General features: G+C 59.3%; 1 protein-coding gene across 1 annotated transcript in view; it reads right to left on the bottom strand.

The window, feature by feature from the left end:
- NCOR2 (nuclear receptor corepressor 2) overlaps window positions 1-20,632 on the bottom strand; it is a 240,411-nt gene that overhangs the window by 58,770 nt on the left and 161,009 nt on the right. The window contains 4 exon segments of the mRNA XM_030938910.1: window positions 1,260-1,402; window positions 13,609-13,671; window positions 16,309-16,481; window positions 18,200-18,351. Of these exon segments, the coding sequence (XP_030794770.1) occupies window positions 1,260-1,402; window positions 13,609-13,671; window positions 16,309-16,481; window positions 18,200-18,351 (531 nt within the window).

Here is a 20,632-nt window from a genome sequence, read left to right as displayed (position 1 = left end):
CACTGCTTAACTGGAAGTGACGGGGAGGGGCCTCTCTGAGGCCAGAGGGTGGATTTCAGCACTGACCACAGGGCCGTGGGACTGTGCCCCCTCAGTCCCGGAGCCACCAGCAGCCGCGCGCACACATGACTCACAAAGAACCCACTTGGGAGGGTGGAAGGATGTCCTTAAATTCTGCACAGTGCTTGGGCAGAGTTCAAACAGGGCAAGGCTATACCTGGCCCTCCCACTGCAGGCTGTGTGACCTCATAGCCTGCTCACCCTCTCTGGGCCTCGGCAGGTTGCAGGGAGGGAGCAGTTCAGCATGGCCTGTCTGGAACACACTGTATACACTTTACACCCAGGCGCAAGGCAGCCCAACGTCATGGTTTGGTGGGGAGGCGGGGAGGGGAGCTGTGCAACCCCTCCCTCGTGCTTCTGTATCAATGAGGAAACATGCAGCCTAGCGATGAAGAGCGTGGGTGCTGATCTCATAACTGTGCGTACAAATCCCAATTCAGTTGCATATGAGCCTGGCTAAGCCTCAGTTTCCCCAGCTCTAAAATGCTTGGCAAGCGTGTCAAAGAGGGAGAAAGGAGGGAGGAAGGGAAGGAGAGAGGTAGTGAAGGAGAGAGGGAAAGCAGCAGAGGTCTCCCTCAAAATGCTCCTTGATTCCCAGAAACAGCTGTGGAAGGCCGTTAGGCGGCGAGGCGGGCCTGCACCTTCTGTGCTCGTGCAGGAGAGAAGGGTCTCAGCCTCCCGGGGCCTGCCTCAAGCCCTCTAGGATGCTGGGGCTGAGATGTCCGCTCCCCACCCACTAGACCTGTCCCTCCCCCGCCACAGCAGCCCTAAAGCTATGAGGTCAAATGGGGCGGGGGAGCTGCTCGCTCAGGACCCATTTGCCTCCGGGTCCTCATTCCAACGCGCTGACAGCCTGAATTCCTGGCTGAGTCAGTCTGGTCCACCGCGCTCCTTCCCCCACACCCTGAGCTGGGGCTGAGGGCCCCCAGAGGTGTCTGTCTGATCGGAGCAGGGTCAGGGTGGGGGTGGAGGGCAGCCTGGCCTGGTCCTTCTCCAGGGCAGGGACACACAGCAGCATTGCGGGCTACAGCCATCTCGGGGCACTCCCAGGCTTGAACCCCCAGAAGCTGAGTTCTAACAAGGCGGCATAACAGCCCCTCCCTGGCCCATGCCTCCTGGGGTGCAGAGACACCTCCTGAGGCAGCCTGGGCTCTTCTCCCAGCCCCCCGGAGGCGCGGCGCAGGCGGCTATGGACTCACCATCTTCAGCTTGTGCTGCTGCAAGATCTCATCGAGGTTCTGCCTCTTCTTGTAGTTGAAGTAGAAGTTCTTACACTGCGACACAGTCTTGGAGCCCACCATCCGGGCGATGGCCGACCAGTTGCGGCCATGTTCCAGGAGACCTGTCTCGGGAGAGGAGGGCAGTGAGGGGCGGCCAGGCCCGGCAGGCAGAGGGGGCCTGCGTACATGGCCTGGGGGGCAAACGGGCCTGGAGCAGAAACCCAGCCTGGGGCTCCCTGCTCAGGCCCAGGACCTCGGGAAGAAGAGACGGCGATGGGCCACGTGTCCCCTGGCGGGGAAGGTACTAGAGGGTGGTAGGGCTGGCCTCTGGGGTCTGGTTTCTCAGTCACTTGACTCCAGGCCAGGATGCATGGGAAAGGCCTGGGCTGGAGGAGCCAAAAGCGACAGGTGAAGCCCCACCGAGCCACCACGCAGAAGTCTGGGGGCGGAGGGCTGTGAATGTCCAGGATGCACAGCCTCTGCCCAGGCCCCACCTCTCCTGCCTCCCCCAAGCTGGGCGGGAGGGCGGCCGACGTGACCCAGCCCTGACACTCGCTCACAGCTGCAGGCAAGGCCTCGGGAGACGGTTGTTTTCCGGCCACACCAGCCCAGGGAAAGGAAAGGACGTGGTGAGCAGGGGATGGGAGGGTGGAGGTCAGGGTGGGAGTGAGCTGGGGCCAGGAGCCTCCGGGCCCAGGTTAACTGGGGCACCTCCAGGGCCCAAACTCCCTAAGGGCACCTAAAGGCCCACTCGGGACTCGAGGCCCACCAGGCCGGGTTGGGCAGCTGGAATTTGCTCTCAAACCCCAACCCGCACCACCAGGAGGTTCTCTCAGCCTCACAGACCTCCTGCTGTGGGAAGAGACCCTCCACGAACTGGCAGAAAAAGTTCCCTCCATCCCCAGGTCTCAGGCCAAAGCAGCATGCCGCCCCCCACGTTCTAGTTTCAAGGCCACAAACACCAGGCTCAGCAGAAACACAGCCCCTGCTGCACCGGAGGCAGCGCCTGGGAAGCCAAGCCCCCGGCCTCGGCCCATCTGCCCGGCGAGCTGTGGCACACACAGGCACAGGCCAGGCAGCTCTATATTTATGCCTGTGTCTCCAGCGGCGTGACCTTGTATGGCCCAGCCAGCCCGTGCAGGTAGGGCCTGCCCACTTTCCCAGGGCTGTGGGAGAGACAGGGAGCGCTCCTGACCTAGGGGGATGTGCGGCAAGAGGGTGCCCCTCCAGGGCAGCAGGCCCCAAGGCTGAATCACGTAGCTTGGGACTTGGCAGCCTCCCTGAGCTGGAGCTATACTTGTAAGGACTTTAATGAAGGATTTCCCATAATGAAGTTTTTGACCATTTTCCTTGAATCAAATCAATCTGCAAGCCAAGCTCCAGCTAAAATGGTTCAGGGGTCGTGGAGCCGAGGGGCAGCCGTCTGTGTTGGTATTTTCATTCATTCCTTCATTCCTTCCTTCCTTTCTTCCCTCCCTCCCTCCTTCCTTCCTTCCTTCCTTCATTCATCCATCCACCTACCCACCCACCTACCCACCCACGTGCCGGCTGCCTGCCTGCTACACACAAGGCTCTAATGCAAATAAAATAACAGCAGCAGAAACATCAACGCATCAGCCCATGGCATGGCTGAGTGACACACAGAGTTTGCAAAGCCCTTCAAAGACTTGGTTCCGTCTCATCCTTGCTGTCATGGCTGTGACCATTTTCCCATCCCCAGGAGGGGGAAATCTCCTGGGGAGATTTCAGAGGGTCCCGCCAACTCACCCAAGCTTAGAGGACCAGCCAAGGCGGGCAACGCGGGCATGGGGCCCCAGACTTCCTGCCCTCCGGGTCCTCTGGCCCCTGTGGCGTGGGGGTGGCACTGACTGACAGGCCATCTGCTCGCCCGCTGTGGCCCTGGGAGCCACGTGGCCTCACGGCCCGCTCCTCAGGGTTCCTCAAGGACAGGCGCAGAAGGGGAGGGCCGGGGCGTGGGATCAAGTGGCACCCGGCCCCTGACCTTTCCCTCCGCCCGCGCCAGCAGCAGCTGCCACTTCCAGAACCTGGTGGACGGGGCCGTGCGTTTATTTATATTTCCCCAGCCGGGGCCAAGAGAGCCCAGGCAAACACGCCAGGCCAGAGGAATCACAGGCCCGGAACCCGGGTGGGAGAGGGCGGGTCTCCCATCTGGGCCTGCCGGGTTGGGTGGGCATGGAGAGCCCGGGGGGTGGCCCGACGACGCTGGGGAGGTTGACATTTCCAAACTCAGTCAATAAATAAGGAGGTGGCTAGGAGACTGGCTAGGGGTTGGGGACCCTAATTAACTCCGATCATGGGGGCAGTGGGAGAGGGTTGAGGGCAGGGGAGAGGGGATGGAGGCGGGGATGGGGGTCACCCAGTCCTTCCTGAAAAGACGTGGCTCCCAAAGGAGCAATGGGCAGAGTCACCCGGGCACCTAGCCAGAGCTCACCAGCAATCTCGGCCAGCCCTTCTGCTCTCCGGCCTCAGTTTCCTTAACTGCCCTGTGAGGGGCCAGAGTGGGTGTTCCATTAGCGCCGGCCAGGGCCTCGGGGTAGGGGCAGGCTGGCACTGGCTTCCTCTGGTTTCTGTTTTGGGAAGCCCAGGCAGAGGGTACAGGGAGCCCGGGCACAGGGAGAAGGACTTTCCACCCCACCGTGCCTTGGAGCCCACCCCGCCAGACCCAGCTTGAAGCCCCCGTCCACCTGGAGAAACCCCTCTGCATAGAGCATCACAGACCTTCCCAGGCACAGATCCAGGTCCCACCCCTGCTTCCAGGACAGCCTCAGCCCAGCAGGGAGAGAAAGGAGGGGGCACAGGGGAAAGGATGGGCTGGGACCCCCATCCACTCCAGGGGCCCAGAACTCCAACTCCCCAGCTGCCTCAGCTGCCCAGCCTCAAATCCCAGACGGCCACGTTGCGGTCCCTGTCCCTGCACCCGCAGTCCCCCATCCCCTCCCCAGGACCACTCACTCACATCCTCTCATCCGCGTCTCCCCCTCGGCCAAGTTTTCCGGAAACATAGGGCTGGGAAGATGCCCTGGGGAGCGGGCCCAGAGAAGTGGGCCGGCAGGCTGGGCGGCCGCGGCCGGCTCTGCGAGGCTGCTGGCTGGCGTCTGCTGGCGGCTCAGCTCAGCCTCACATCCTTCTCCGTCCCACGGTGAGGGAGGGAGGGAAGGAGGGAGGGAGCGAGGGAGGGAGGGACGCGGCGGGCGGAGGCTGGCTCGAGAGGGGCGGGAGGCAGCTCCTTGCAAGCCCGCCTGCCTGTGGTGGCCCGGGGCTCCTCCAGCGGCTGCTGCCACCTCTGACGCTGTCCCCAAGCCGCTGTGGGCACACGAGGTGCCCTTCCCCGAGGGTGGTGGGAAGTTGTCAGTGGTGCGTGTGGGGCACCCCTGGGCCAGGCATCGCTGGGGCGCCGCGTGCCGAGCTCCTCCAGCACCAATGTGCCCAGTGCGGACGCTCCGCGAGCAGTGCCGGCCAGGGCCCACAGACCCCCGGGCCGGGCAAAATCCAAGGACCCAGGTCCAGCAGGGCAGCCGTGTCACCCGCAGCCGGGCTCAGCTCTGATCTTCCTGCTGCCTGACCCAGCAAGACGCGGCAGGACTGAATGTGACCTCCAGACGGAGGCTCGCGGCGGGCGGGCGGGCGGGGGAGCGTGGCAGAGGCCCAGGTTCACAAGGGGCGGGCCAACTTGGCACTGGCTTCCCCTCCCTCTCTCCCCATCCGCGGCGGTGGCGGCGTCAGCAGTGGTAAGAACAGATGAGGGTTCCAGAAAAACAGAGCTTCTCCACCCCCGGCAGACGGGGAGCAAACAGCTTCTTCCGCCGTCATCCCCTCAACCCGTCCCCCCACTCTCCGTGTCAGTTCCACCTGAGCTCTGTCCCCTGCCTGGCCTGATGCTGCCGAGGCCGACCGAGCCCTCCATCGGGGGCTATGGGTGGGCAGCAGGGCTGGTCTCGCATTCCAAAGGGAGCCTGGGATTTGACAAGCCTTTGTCAGGTGCACACAAGACCTTCAACCATTTAGGGGAGGGGGAAGGATTTGGGGATTTGGGGTCCCCAAAGGGCCCTCTGCTGCTGGGGGATCTCGGGACAACACCTGCCCCTTTCGTCCTCTGAGAGCCCCTGCAGCCGTGAAGGAACACTGTCGGAAATGCCAGGGAGCCTCCCAGGAGGTTGAAAGTTAACTGAGCTGAACTTTGGAGCCTAGATTCAGGTCACGACCGACTTCCCTGACTCTGGGATCATTAACCTGCTTTTGCCTTTAACCCCCAGCCCTTCCATCCTGCCCCTGAAAACCTGGGGAGCAGAAGGTGTCTCTGGAATGCCCCAGCCCTCATCCTGGGGCATGATGCCAGGGGAGGGCAACAAACCTCAACCACATCGGGGCTCTGGGCCTCTCCACTTGAGTCCCACCCTCCATCCTCTGCAGGGGAGGTCTCAGTGCACTTTTAAGGATGCCAACCCCATCAAATCATTCCTCTGCTTAAAATCTTCCAGTGACCACCTGAAGCTCTTGGAATAAAATCCAAAGGCCCTAGGTCGGCCTGGGCAACCCTTATGGAGCCAGCTCCATGCACCCGCCCAGCCTCTCCCTGGGTCACTCGTGTATGCCCCAGGGCCTTTGCACTGGCTGCTCCTGCCACCTCCACGGCTTTCTCACGGATGTGCCTCGTCCTCCCTCTGGTCTTGGCTCAAGTGATGGCTCCTCAGAGAACCCTTCTTTGCCCGCCCCTCCAAAGTGAACCCCCCGTCGCTCTGCCATCCCAGGGTTTGATCATCTTCATAGCTTTTGCCACCTCTGAAATTAGCTCCCTCATTCCACTGCTCATCGGCAGGTGTCTGGGGCCTGCTGGGCACCCTGGGCATTGTTGCCACCCGTCTGGGTCCCTGGTGAGGAGCTTGCAAAGGAAGAGGGGGCTGTGGGTTTAGCTCTGCACCCTCCCAAAAGAGGCTGGGGTATCCCCCTTGACACCCAGGCACATGCCCCCCACACTCTGTGCCAGGGCGGAGATGGTAGATTCTGCCACCATGCCCTGTGGTCTGGATTCCCCGACCCTACTTCTAATTTCTAAGGAAGGAGTTTCATTCTGAAGAGTCAGGAGGCAGGAACTAGGAAGTGAAATTGACCAAGACAGGAAGTCCAGCCAGGAGGTCTGAGTCACAGACAGAGCGGAGAGACAGGCGCAGGGGCCCGGTGGCCGCAGGGGTAGGTGCTTGGGGCTCCTCTTGGCTAATCCTGCTCTGGGCACCCATGGGGCAGCATCCCACATGCTATCTGGGGGCCCATGACGAGCTGTTCTTGTGGGGGCCAGGACTCAGCCTCCTCAGCTCAGGTGCTCCGGCCCTCAGGGAGGCCTGCGGCCCTGCTCAGATGCTCCCAAGCTGCTTTTTCTCCAAGGGTCTGCAGACCTGCACCCACAGCTAGGACTCCGAGGGGACCACACCGCCACCCACCTGAATCTGGGGATGTCGCTGCTGTTTTCTCTTGGAAGTCCGCCCCCAAGCCTGGAAACACACTCGCTCTCCCCACCCCAGCCAGTCACCTCCAGCCTTGATGTTTCCCGCCCCTCCATGAAGACTCACAGGCTGCCTGCCAGAGGGGGCATTGACCACCGCCCTCCAGCTGTCCTTTTCCCTGAGACACTCAGCATGTTCTGCCCAAAACCCTATCAAAGTTGGGAGGAAAAGAACCAGCCGTCTTGGGCCTGAGTCATGCTACTTCCTCATTTCGGAAACCCCAGGCCCTGGGGGTGTTCCACATGGATGGTGCCTCCGCGTTGACACCCCTGACAGGCCGGGCACCTCCTGAGTGTCTTGTCAGGACTTCCCGAACTCCTGCCATACTGAAATCCCATCAGGATGTTGGCTGGATAACATCACACCTGGACTTGCACCTCCCCACTCTTTTCTTTCCATCTACTCTTTCAAAAGTCAGCCTTGCTATCTGCCTTAGCCTCCGCATCAGCAATTATACCCGTAAATCATAGGTACAATGTGAACAAGCTACGTCTTCTCCCAGCTCTCAAAAAAAAAAAACCAGACTCATTAAGATGAAATAAAGTCACCTGCGTACGACCTGGCGCTGTCTCGCCTACCATTTCCGGAAGTGCTACGTTACACCCTTCAATGTCACGTTTTCCTACGGAGCAGAGCAAAGCGGGAAGCCAGCCTGGGGGGTCAGACAGCCCACCCCATGCCCCATGTCCACCGCAGTGTGCTAGGTGAGCACTGGCTCTCCCTCCAGCCTTGGTCTTCTGTGCAAAGCAGATCGTGTGTATGCATGCATGTGTACACACGTCCACACGCGTGTGGGGGGCCTGCCTTGCTCGTGAGTACCAGCCTCGCCAGGTGACAACAGGCATCATTACGACCGCATCAACCGCCAGGTGCTCCTTCCCTGAGTCAGGAGCCATGTGGATGCGAATTCATGGGTCTCCCGCAGGAGGGAAGAGGGGCTTGTCGATGCCTGATCTCATCTTCAAGGGTGCTGACAGGAGCAAGAGTGTGGTCCAGACCTTGCCCCTGTGTCTGGCTGTACCCCAAGTTCCTGCAGAAACCCCAACTTTCTCCTCCTTCCAAACCATCACAACAGACTGTAACATATCCGGCCGGGAGGCCAACCAACCCCAGACACGCGCCCTCCCTAGTGATCTCTCTTCAGACCACATGTGGTGACAGTCTCCTTGGACGCAAGCCCCGAGGCACTGCACCATCCCTGCCTGGTATACCACCCCTCCTGAGTCACACACCCCAAGTGTTGCCTCCTGCCGGGCCCTGATGGACAGCTGCACCAGGAAGTAGCCGGGCAGACCCAAACCCAGGAGCAGCAGCACTGCCTACTGGCCCGCCCACCCCACTGTTAAGCTCTGGCAGCTTTGTGCAGCCAAGCACACAGGCGCTCCTCTTTTGGGGGGCCCATGGTGGGCACAGCCCAAGGCTTTCCCTGTGGACATGCAATAGGGGAGGTCCTGCTCTCCAGGCTCCAGGACTGGGGGCTCACCCCTCCCCTTCCCACGCCTTAGATGCTTCATCCATAAAAGCCCATCAGGCCAGCCCACGTGCATAGCAATGAGTGGTTCCTGCCTCGCTCCTGTGGAAAGTGGTAAGGCCACTAGGCAAGGCAGCTGGAGCTCCTGGGGGAGGCCTCTGGGGTCTGCCTGGGCTCACCGGAGCCACCAGGGCCTGGTCTTTCACGTCCTCCCACTGTGGGCCACTCCCTGGAAGCTGGGAAAGACTGGCGGCCCGGAGGCGGGCCAGAGCTTACTCCTGGTCTAGAATGGTGTGACAGTGGTGTGACCAGGAGCCTCCCCACCCGCTCCACAGCAGGTTCTCTGCCGCCAGAGAAGAGGGCTGGGGCCTGGAGGAGCTGCCAGCAGAGCCTCGGGCCTCTCGCACTGCTGGGTTGGGCTTCCAAGCCAGGCCAGGCTGACCTTTCCCAGGGGAACCAAGTCCCTCATCCCAGCCCTGCTCCTGCCCTGCCCCTCCTTCCCCATGTGGCGCTGGGCCTGAGGGCAGGCGGCCAGCTCCCCAGAGCTGCCCAATTCCTGGGGAAGCTGCCTCCTGAACATTCTCCGTCCCCAAGCAGCGTGAGCCTCAGGGCAGGCAGCCACAGCCCCATGCACACAAGAAGGGAAGGTGCTCACTTGCCCACCCGAAACCCTACAGCCATGATGTCCCCAGCCCCTCCCTAGGGGCCTCCCACGCTCTAGAGTAATAGTTAAACTCTATCCCAGGCTGGCAAGGCCAGGCTCCCGGAGGTCCCTCTACCTTCTGGGCTTCAATCACTTCTCATAGGGCTATACTGCCTCTGCCACGGGGCCTTTGCACATGCCTATCCTGCCTTTGTTATCTGGTCAACAGCTTGGCTCATGGACTAACTCATTCAGCCCTCACACCAACCCCATTCCTACTCTGCAAGTGGAATGCCTGGGTTCAAATCCCAGCTCTACCACTTCACAGCTGTGTGACCCTGGGCTGCTCACTAAACCTCTCTGGGCCTCGGTATCCTCATTTGAATAACAGAAGTAGTAACAGCGCCTACCTCCTAGTCAGGTTGGTAGAGATGAAGTGACTTCATACACACAAAGCTTCCAGCAGTGCCCGGCACGCAGGATGGCCTCCACAGTGTTACTGGGTGATATTCACTGTTATTTCGTGCTCTGGGTGTCAGCCCCTTCCTCCGGGGAGCCCTCTGACTGGCGGCCCCCAGCACCATGGAAGTTCCTCCAATTGTCACTGTACATTTGCTTGGCCGGTGACTTACCTCCGACCCCCATCCCCGGGGCGAAGACAGAGGTGGCGGGGGGCTGAGGCCCCGAGGTGCAGGCACCTGCTCAGGGTCAGACTCTGCAGGAGGCAGAGCTGGGACCCAAACCTAGGGAGCAAGGTCCAGAGACTGCGCCCTGAGCTAACAGCCTGCCACTTGAGTGGCTACTGTATACCAAGGACTGTACCTATGTGGCTCGCTCCGCCTTTAAGGTGCCCCTGGGAGGTAGCATCTCTGCCTCATCTGAGAGTACAATGGAAACCGAGGGTGAAACAGATGGGCCAGGCCGAGGTCGGGGGCTAAGGAGCTGCTTGTGGCTACAAAGTGATGGGGAAGTCAGTATGCCCCAGGTGGCACTGCCCTCAGCTCTTCCACGTACGTTCACCAAAACCCCATGAAGGGGGGTGTGCTGGGTTGGAGAGCATCCCCCAATGCTTCATGTCCACCAGAACCTATGATGTGACCTTATTTGGAAAAAGGATGCTTGCAGATGTGATCAAGTCGACGTGGGGTCATAATGGATTGGGGTGGGTCCTTGTAAGAAGAGGGAAATGTGGACAGAGACACCAAGGAGAAAGGCACACAAAGACGAAGGCAGAGCCTGGAGGGACACGGTCATGAGCCAAGGACCGCCAAGGCTGCCGGCAGGCGCCAGGGGCTGGGGGAGGCAAGGCAGGCTCCTCCCCAGAGCCTCTGGAGGGAAGGCGGCCTCTCGGGTGCCTTCAACTCGGATTTCTCACCTCCAGAAGGGTGAGAGAATACATTTATTTTAAGCCACCCAGTTCATGACCCTTTATTATGGCAGCCACAGGAAACACACAGTGGGTGCTCCTTGACTCCCACTGTACAGATGAAGAAACTGAGGCACAGAGAGGTTGACCAGCTTGCCTGAGGTCACACAGCGGAAACATCCAGGGGTTGAGACTTGGTTTCTCCCGAGGGATGGGGCCCCACTGCTGCTCATCCTCCAGGGCCACGCTGCTCAAGTCTTGCAGAGGCTTCAGGCAGGCTGGGGTCCGAAGGCCCTGGGGAAACCTGGCCGCTTATCTGCCCAGGCTCCCCGAGGGAGGGGTGGGGCTGGCTCATTCCTGAGTGCCCCTGCCATACAGAGGGTTAGGCACTGTGTTGCTGAAATGATGGGTAAAGGATGGGCGGAGACCATCTGCCTCAGCAATAGCCGCTTCTCCAGTCCTTTTTCCTAACTCTTGGTTTTCTAGGCGGGGGCTCCAGAACTTTCCTAGCTTCTCCACCCCGACCCCCTATGGAGGAGTTGCTGGGGGCTGCCAGCACCTGTCTCCCTGCCCCACCCCCGCTCCCTCCTGCCACCGCCTGGAACACACAGCCATTAGCAGCCACCCTGAGCAGTAATTGTCCAGATTGCTGTAATTCACGGCAGACGAGCACGCTGCTGCTCACAGCATCATTACAAATGTCACTGAGCAGGGCCTCCACGTGCACGGCCCCCAGAGGACTCTCACTGCCATCTCCACGGGCAGAACCCAGGATGAGCTCACTGTCGTCACTGAGAACCCAACCTTGAGATGGTGGGACATGGGCTTCTCTCTGCCGGTGAGTCATCCCCAGCCGTCCTCCCAGCCTCCGGATCTGCCCTTCCAGAAGGCAAAGAGAGGAGAGGCGCTGTCTCCCAGTTCTCAGGCAATGGGGGGGTCACCGGTGAAGAGGTGGTGGTGACAGCAGGAGACATGAGAGGGGATGGAGAGGCGGTGGGACCCCGGGCTGACCATTTGGGGACATCCACACAGAGTCCTCCGATGGGTGGGTGCTCTGGGCAATCTCCCAGCCAATGGGCTAAGATCCCAGGGACTCACGTATGATTAAAAATCTCGTATAATTTTACAGAAATGCTCAAAGCAGCACTCTTCACAACAGCCATACGGAAACAATCCGCACATCCCCAAGAGATGAACGACTGACAAAATGTGGCCCGCGCAGGTGATGGAATATTATTCAGCCATACAAAGCTACTCAGATGAACCTCAGAACCATCACGCTCTGAGAAAGGAGCCAGACACAAAAGGCCACACACTGTAGGATGCCATTCATTGGAAACACCCGGAACAGGCCAATCCACAGAGACAGAGAGTGCATTAGTGGCTGCCAGGGGCTGGCAGGGCTGGGGCGGGGCCCTGGGAGGGATTGCTAATGGGTATGGGATTTCCATCTGGGGTGAGAAAAAGTTCCGGAACTAGACAGTGGGGAGGGTTGCACACCAATGCAGATGTACTCAATGCCACTGAGATGTTCACTTTCCAGTGGTTAGAATGGTGAGCTTCAGGTTATGTGTATCATACCAAAATGAAATAAAACGTGGGGGGAATCACACAGTCTCAGTAAAGCTGCTTTTGCAGCCTATAATGAAATACACACCAGAAACCACCAAGTGGACATTTAAGACACAGAAACAACCTGGCCTCTCTGGGGGCTGACAGCAGCCCCAGGCCCTACCAGCTGGATACGTGCCCAGGCCCCACTGGCATGCCTCTCACCCACCACACACAGAGCCTGACCCACTGCAGCGCCAGGCGGGCCCTCCTTCCTGAAAGGTGCAAGGGTGTCTCTGGGTCCAGGCTCACCCCAGCCTGGGGGGTGGAGGGCAGAGGGCCCCTGAAGGAGCTCTGAGGGCGAGGGGCAGGGTCCCGGGGTGAAGGTGGGGGCTATGGGGGTCTTCTCAGGGCTGTGGGGACCCTCAGCACCCCCCACAACTATACTGGAGGGCGGGGCTGGGTCCAGAAGCCCCGTGGTCCAGCCTGTTCTCAGATACACCTGCCCTTATGTGCCAGGAGCATTCGCTATAAAGGGCCTTTGTTCCCTCTGTAAGTCACGACCTGGAGCTTTCTGCACAAAGAAACCGCACGTCACAGACAGCCTCGACTCCAGCAGGGCCACGGGACCAAGCACAGGGCGGGGACAGGGAGTAGGGACCTGGGCCTGCACCCGGCCCTACACACCAGCTCCGGTACCCGTGGCACTCCTTGGCCTCTGCTTCCTGGCTCCTCGCCCACAAACAGGGACATGGGCGGGGACAGGAACATGCCCCACCTCTTAGATAACCGAGAGCGAGCGTGCCTTGGGAACCAGGTGCTGCCCCGTCCTCAGCAGTGCTGCCAGTGATGCCCCAGCTCCCACAGCCAGTGCCCCAGGCCAGGTACAAGCGAGGGAGGGGGGAGATTTGCTCCCACTCAGCCCACCACTGTGGGCCCTCACACAGGGTTATCTGATTCCTCACAGCCAACCTGGACGCCCCTCCCCCTTAACAGACGGGCAAATGGAGGCCCAGAGTCAGGTCACTGTGCTGGGAAGTAAAGAACTTGGCCAGGAGACAGTACAGCTGAGACGGTCTCCGGCTTAGGAGGAACTGGGCCCCAGTCTCCGCCGTGCTGCACATCACAAGGCCACCTGCAAACTGGGAATGGCTTCCGCGGCCAGCACCAACGCCTGCTGGCTCCCTGCCATGTGACCCGCTCCCACGACTGTCCCCAACAGCCTGGGTGTCCCCATCCACTCCAGAACCCATCATCACCCAGACTGGGGTGCTCAAACCTAAGACAGGTTTCCAAAGCCCCCGCACACTTGAGCCCAGATGTGGCCTTCGGGGCTCTGCCTAAGGGCTGGACAAATGCCCTGCAGGTCTCCCTGACCCCAGGACTCTACCGAAATGGCCGCCGGCAAGCTCTGACTGTCCTGAGGCACCCAGGTGTGCTGCCACTGCTCTGTCCCCAAGGCCAAGAGGTGCTGGCCACAGAGATCACCCAGAAGCCACTCGCTGACTACATGCACAGCACAGGCTGTGTCTCTCTGAGCTGTGCCCTCAAGTCACAAAGACTAGCCTGACAGTGCAGCTGCACAGACCCATTTTCGGGAGGGTAGAACTGAGGCTCCAGGGTGACAAACCTGAGAACAGCCCGGAACCAGAGCCTCACCAGAGGCCTCACCACAGCCCCTGGTTCAAGGCCAAATGTGTCAACACCCTCCCCAGCACGCAAGTTTCAAGCGCCCTGGATGCAAACCAACAAGGCTTAAAGCCGTGCACACCCCTCACCTTTCTTGGCTGTTTCCATTTCTTCTTCCGTCCAGCGAGAACTCTCATTCAGCTCCATGGAGGCTGAAAAGAAGACGCCAGGTGATTGGCAGGAGCTGGGAAAGGAGGCACTTTGCCTTCCGCCCTTTTCTCTCCTTTGAGCCAGGGAGGGAGTGGACCAGAACTTGACAGTGTCACCCCACGGCTCTGAATCCCATGGGAAGGCTACATTTCAGACGCCCCTCCCCAGCCAGTACCCATCGTGGCACCTGACTCCTGAGCCTTTATGCTGGGCTGGGGCTGTGCTGGGCAGTCCCACATGCTGTTGGTCGGGGCCAACCTCCACACAAGCCGCCCAGGTCGGGGCACCTGCCATCACCCCATTTTATAGAAGGTGACACTGAAGCAGTCAAGGGCCTTGACCATGACTGCCTCTGCCTGTACTCTGTTGGGAAAGCAGTCACCTGGTGACTTGGTGACAGTGGGACACGAGCTTCAGGTGGGCCAGGACCTCACCTGACCGAGTACCCACTCAGAGCCCAGCTCTTCCATGACTGTGGGGCTGTCCCATCACGGCAGGATGCTTAGCAACCCTGGACTCTGCACGCTGGATGTCAGCGGCCCTGCTCCAACTGTGACAATCAAAACTGTTTACAGACATCGCCAGGCGTCCCCCGGTGGGGGAGTAAAATCGCCCGTGGTGGAGAAGCCCTGCCCCAGAAGGGTAATTTTCGTACCCCCCAACCATCCAGTACAAGGAGGGGCCTCTGGTGTCACTGGGAAGGGACATAGCCTGGCCTTGGGGTTGGCTGGAGGTGGCTGTGTCTCTGCTGTGGCACTATTTTTGGGTCTGTCTGCCGAGCTCCCCTGGATGTGAGCCCTGGTCCTTCTTTTCCAGTTGCTTAAGACCTGTGAGTGGGGTGGGTGCGAGGGACGTCAGTTAATGGACTCAATGCCTGGAACTGCGCCAGGCGGAGTATGTGTCCAATAGAGGCTGGCTGAGGAGTGGAGGAAGGTTCTAGCAGAAGAGGGGAGATGGCCCCCACCCCCATGGGCAGCCCCATCACCCCTGACAGGCCAGAACCACCCCAGCCTCCCCTATCTCTGCGGCCACAGCCTGGGCCTCTCTGGGACCTCATCGATGCTCCGGTTCCTCCCCACAGGACTCCCAGAGGAAGCCTACAGAAGCCAGCGGCGCCAGGGATGCCGGGGTGCTGAGGGTGCCCGGTGCCGAAAGAGATGTGGAAGGCCCAGGAGTGTGTTTTCCACCCTGCAGCTGAGCCCCCAGCATCAGCCTTGGGTCCAAGAGCACTATCCCCAGAGATCAGGCAGGAAGAAAGCCCTTTCCCTTTCACCCTGGGCCTCCAAGTACACCGCCACCAAAGGGCGGCTGGAAAATACCTATAGGAGCTACACAGGCTCTGTGGCCAATGGGGCTGAGTTCTAATCCCAGCTACACTGAATTTTTTTTTTTTTTTTTTTTTTGAGACAAAATCTTGCTCTGTCACCCAGGCTGGAGTGCAGTGGCACGATCTCGGCTCACTGCAAGCTCCGCCTCCCGGGTTCACGCCATTCTCCTGCCTCAGCCTCCCGAGTAGCTGAGACTACAGGCGCCCGCCACCAAGCCCGGCTAATTTTTTGTATTTTTAGTAGAGACAAGGTTTCATCGTGTTAGCCAGGATGGTCTCGATCTCCTGACCTCATGATCCGCCCACCTCAGCCTCCCAAAGTGCTGGGATTACAGGCGTGAGCCACCGTGCCCGGCCGGCTACACTGAAATTTTTAGAGAGGCAATGTTTCCTCTCTGAGCTTCAAGTGGGCCATTTACGAAATAGGTCCAAGCTACATCAGAGACAGGTGTGTGAGCCGGACCCTAGGGGATGGTGGGGGGCCTGTGGGAGATGAAGCAGCATCTCCACCCTGAGGATGAGCCCTGGCAGGTGGGGCTTCGGCCTGAGCACTTGGCTCCTGGGTGGGTTCCCACAGTGGTTGGAGGGCTGGACCCTAACAGCTAGACAAAGTAGAGACAAAAGGAGCACACCGCTGCCCCCTGTGGCGAATCTTGGGAACTGCCACGGACATCATCTTACTTTTTTCCACTTTCTGGGAGGGCAGTGAGGGATGAACACCCTTCTCAACAGAAGGGGAAACCAGGCCCACGGAAGTGAAGGTACAAACCCAGATGCCTACCAGGGTGGAGGCTGGGTGGGGACAAGTAGAGCCCATGACATTCTAAGAAGGGGTGGTGGTTACTCGGCTCCCAACAACTGCTACCTCGTGGCAACCTGGGCCACGCATGGCCAGATCTTCTGTTTTTAAAACGACAACCAAAAAATCCAGAATTGGTCATTGGGATTTTTATGTGACATCTTCATGCTCTGAAATCACTTTGGTTGAAGCCACTGAGCTCTTCCTACACCCCAGGCTCTGTTCTAGGTGCTTCTCACATAGCAAGTGACTACAACTCTCCCTCCATGTTTAGAGGTAACCACCAATTTCTCCCACTGAGAACATGAGGACCTTGAGGCACATAGAGGTTCAGGAATTCACTCTGGGTCACACAGCACATCCAATAATTAGCGCTGGGATTTGACCCCAACCATGACTTACGCCAGCCCCTTGGCAGTTGCCAATTAACCCAAATTGCACGAAACTTTCATATGAGTGCAACCCGCCATGTCTCCAGCCCCTCCCCCACCTGCATCCTGGCCCCTGGCTCACCTAGCTCGGCACTCTGCTGGGGGGTGATGGCCTCCTCACTGTTGGCCTCATTAGCCATTGAGCGGGTGATGCGGCCTTTGCGTCTCCCCTGGCTGTTGGCAGTTTTGCGGCCTTTGGAGGCCACAGCCTCCTTCTCATCGTTGTCCTCCCCTGAGGTGTCGTCTGTCTTCTCCCTACAGGCCAGAGAGGGGAGACAGGATGGTTTCACCTGAGCCGGGAAATCAAACGGCCACTGGAGGAGACCGTTTCTTCAGCTGGATTTGCACTGGCTGCCAGCAGTGGTGCTAATGGGATACTAAGAAAGAGGGGGAGAGGCCTGAGGTGAGGGTGGCCGGGGGCGGTCTGCAGGGCCTCCCCGTTCACCAGACATGGGAGTACAGCTGGCAGGACAATGCCAGGCTATTTCAAAAGGGAGTTGCGGCCAGGTGTGCTGGGTCACACCTGTAATCTCAGCACTTTGGGAGACCAAAGTTGGAAGATCGCTTGAGCCCAGGAGTTTAAGACTAGCCTGGGAAACACAGCAAGACCCCATTTCTACAAAAGAAAAATATCAGAAAATTAGCCAGGTGTGGTGGCGTATGCTGATGGTCCCTGCTGCTTGGAAGGCTAAGGCTGGGGGATCTCTTGAGCCTGGGAGGTCGAGGCTGCAGTGAGCCATGATTATACCACTGCACTCCAGCCTGGGCGACAGAACAAGATCCTGTCTCAAAAAAAAAAAAAAAAAAAAAAAAAAAAAAAAAAAAATGGATAGGGGGTGTAACCTGGGCTATCAACTACTTAATTCACCAATAAGGCCACGTGGACAGGTAGTTAATTGGCTGGCTATTTTATTCCCCAAATGGGAGGTACTGGGAACTTTCCTTCTGGGCTGGTGGCTATCTGCAAGACCATTTTACGCACCAAATAGATACTGTCTGCAAGACTATTTGGTGAACTAAATGGGGGTGTGGGCTGGCAGCAATTTACAGGGCCATTTTATTCACCACAGAGGAGCTATTTCCAGAGGGGCTCTATCAGAGGCAATACATTGGCCTTCAGTATTATCAAGGGCCAGGTGTCTTAGGCATTGGCAGGAGGAAACTCTCTTGCCGGTTTTATGCAGGCCTAGCCTGCAGGCCTAGTCGAGGTGTGTGGGGGTGCTCGCAACCTCGATACCCAAGCTGGGGCTCTTGCAGAAGCAACTGGGGAGAGTTTTACTGCGGGAGGCTCAGATTGATCATCTCCATCTTCCCATTCACCTTCCTGAAAGGCCCTTGCTGGAAGTGTCTGGGAGACGGGGTGAGGAAGCCAGATGTTCTCTGAAGCCAAATTCCTGAGCCCATTACAGGTACCTGGCACTAAGTCGTGCCGCCCCCCTTTCTCCAGCTGGCTGCACTACCGCAGCCCCTGGCAGGCACAGGAGGCCGTCACGGCCCCCGCGGTGAGGCTGTGCCTTGATCTGCAAGAACTCACACTGCCATCAATGATTCTAAAGGTGACAGCAGCCGCCTGCACACCTAGTCCTTCCAGGAGTGCCTCTGATCCCCCCTTCCCCCCTCCTGGCGCCTCAGGAGGCGAGAGCGGGAGGAGGAGGGGAGGCAGAGAGTTCCAAAGTCATTGCCCGGATTTATTAGCTCAGGAGTGGAGCTCAAATGAGCTATCAGTCTCTAAAGTCTCCAGAGGGTTGGAGAAAGAAAGGGAGAGCGATGGCGGGGAGCCGGGAAGGAGGAGGAGGGCGATGGGAGGGCTTCTGGAAGGGGGGCTGTCAGGGGCAAACGAGCAGAAAGCCCTCTCCCCTGCTCACGGGCAATTGGTGGACGCCCCACCCATCTCTACAAAGGGTTCACAGACCCCTGTGCCACCTGGGTTGGGTCAGCGGCCGGGCCCTGCAGGGGACAGCGGGCTGCCTTACTTGAGGAGGTCTTCCTTGTCGTTCTCCACCTCCGGCTTCTCCTCCTCCTTCTCCGCCTCCTTTTCCTTCTCCTTCTCATCTTTCTCCTCCTGGCTGCTGCGGGGCATGGGCTGCTGCTGCTGCTGCTGCTGCTGCTGCTGCTGTTGCTGCTGCTGTCAGACCCCGGGAGAGGGCAGAAGGGAGTAGGGACGGAAAGAAACCATGAACAGGTGAATCTCTGCACCTGGGCTCAGCCTGCGCTGGGGAGGAGGAAGAAAACATGTGGAGTCCACCCAGAAGAGGCCATAAACAACCAGGAAGCCAGGCCCCACTGGCATGAGCTGGGGAGAGGCACCGCCTGGGGTCCTGCCGCCCTAGGGGCCTGGGTAGGCAGAGTTGGGGTAAGGGGCAGGAAGCACTGGTGTCAGAAGTGCTGGCTTCAATTCCTGCCCTTTCCACACAGTGGCTGTGTGCGCTTGGATGAGGGTCTTAACCTCTCTGTGCTGATTCCTTCGCCTTGACAACGTGAGTATTCTGCATGCCTGTGCCTCAGCTGAGGGCTGGGAGGTTGAAATGAGAGAATCCTCGCCATGCTTACATTCGCATCTGGCCTGGATATCTAAGAGGGGCAGAAGTGATCCGGGCCCCAGAGAGGTGCCCTGGTGAGCCTCAGCAGGAGTGCCTGAGCATCTGGGAAGGTGGGGACACACCCCTGACGCCCCAGCCCTGCCCTGCCCCCAACAGAGCTGAGGCCACGTCTCTAAGCCTCTGTCTCTGAGTCTGTAAAACGGGGAGGTGGGGGGATGCCCCTGATTCCCCAGAGCCCAGGAAGGCCCCAGGCCTGCGTGGAGGTGGCCGCTCCTGCTGTCTCCCTCGCATGCCGGCACCCCAGGGGGACAGAACAAGCCCATTTTACAGAGCAGATCAGAGAGGCTGGGAGCCAAGCCAGCCTCCTAACTTGGGCCTCTTCCTGTTGTCTGCCTCCCCAACCTGTCCCAGCCAGTCTGGGCCTGCCGCCCCTCCCCTCACCGACATAGAGGAAGGAGTGTGAGCTCCTCCCAGCACCGCCTCCCGATTTCCTTTCATCCCGCCTGATTTCTTTTAAAGCACACACTGATTTTCTTGGACACCCCAAGGTCCTCCCCGCAGGCAGCTGCCAAACCAGACCATCTTTCCATCCCTCTGAGCCAAGCGAAATAAAAATAAACCCCAAAGCCTTTTAATGTGTACCAGGGGCACAGTCACACCAATGTTTCAAACCAGGGAGCAAGAACTCCAAGCAGATAGAAAAGGAGGGGTCGGGAAGGTGAGAGAGACCCCTTTCTCTTGCCTTTTCCTTCCTGCCAGGAACAGGCGCCTGCCCTGCACACAACGCTCTCTCCAGCCTCTTTTCATTTAGGATGGGGCAGAGAAACAGAGCAAGGGTCTGACTGCTGCAGGCAACCGTGGGCTCTCTGAGGCTGCTGCTGGGTCCAGGGCAGAACCTTGAGCCTGCATCTGCCTCTCTTCCCCAGGAATCCCTCGCCACCGTGTTCTGTAAGAGGAGCCAGGAAGGGGCAGAGTGGCCCAACGACTTGGAACAGTCTCCCCGCCCCAGGTTGCTGCTGATTCCCCAACAGGTGCCCGGCGTCCTGGGACCAGCCTGTTCTCCCTCTCCTGACCTCAAACCCTCAAACGTAACCTTTAAACAGCCGCCAGGTGAAGACTCTTTTGGAGGCAGAAGCTGGGGGAGGAGGTTTTTTAGGCTTGTTCCTGCAGTGTCCTTTCTGTCCACATTTGCCTGATGTGGGCAGAGGTGGGGACCTGGGGAGGGAGGAGTGATGTGGCTGGCTGGGGAGGGAGCCCTGCCCCCTGGGCTGCCCGGCCTGGATGCTGTCTCCCTGGGTCAGATGTCCCTGGCAACAGCCCAGGGCCGGAGTCTAGGCAGGGCCGGGGCTTTTGAATCACATGGAGCTTGGTGTCTCCTGAGATCACACTCAGCTATGTCTGTGCCGAGAAGTCCCCACCTGGGCTGCGGCATCCCTCCTGATGGGAGCAGTGGCCATGGAGCCTCCTTCCCGGAGCATCTGCCCATTCGCCCCTGCATCTATGCTGATGGGGGCTCCATGACCCCCTGGGGCCTCACCCATGGACCCACAGAGCAGGTTAATGTCTGCCCTGGCATGGCCAGTAAATGCAGCTCCACACCCACCAGGCCACAGGCAGGGGCCAGTCGGGAGAGGGGTGCACCTGGGCCAGGCCCTGAGCTACGAACCTTCCCCACTGGAGCGCTCCTCCGAGTCCTCAGAAAAGCCCCAAGGAGGAAGAGGCTGGTGCAGAGAAGAAATCCCCACAGATCCCCGAAAGCTGACTAGACACCCAGCACTGTGCTGTCCATTTTATATGGGCCGGCTCCTGGCCCCTCTGAAGTCCTGACGGAGATGAAAACACCATGAGTAACAGTGACCCAGAGGA

This window comes from Rhinopithecus roxellana, chromosome 10 (assembly GCF_007565055.1).
Source record: "Rhinopithecus roxellana isolate Shanxi Qingling chromosome 10, ASM756505v1, whole genome shotgun sequence".
Lineage (NCBI taxonomy): Eukaryota > Metazoa > Chordata > Mammalia > Primates > Cercopithecidae > Rhinopithecus > Rhinopithecus roxellana.
This window is presented reverse-complemented; position numbering and strand designations above follow the sequence as displayed.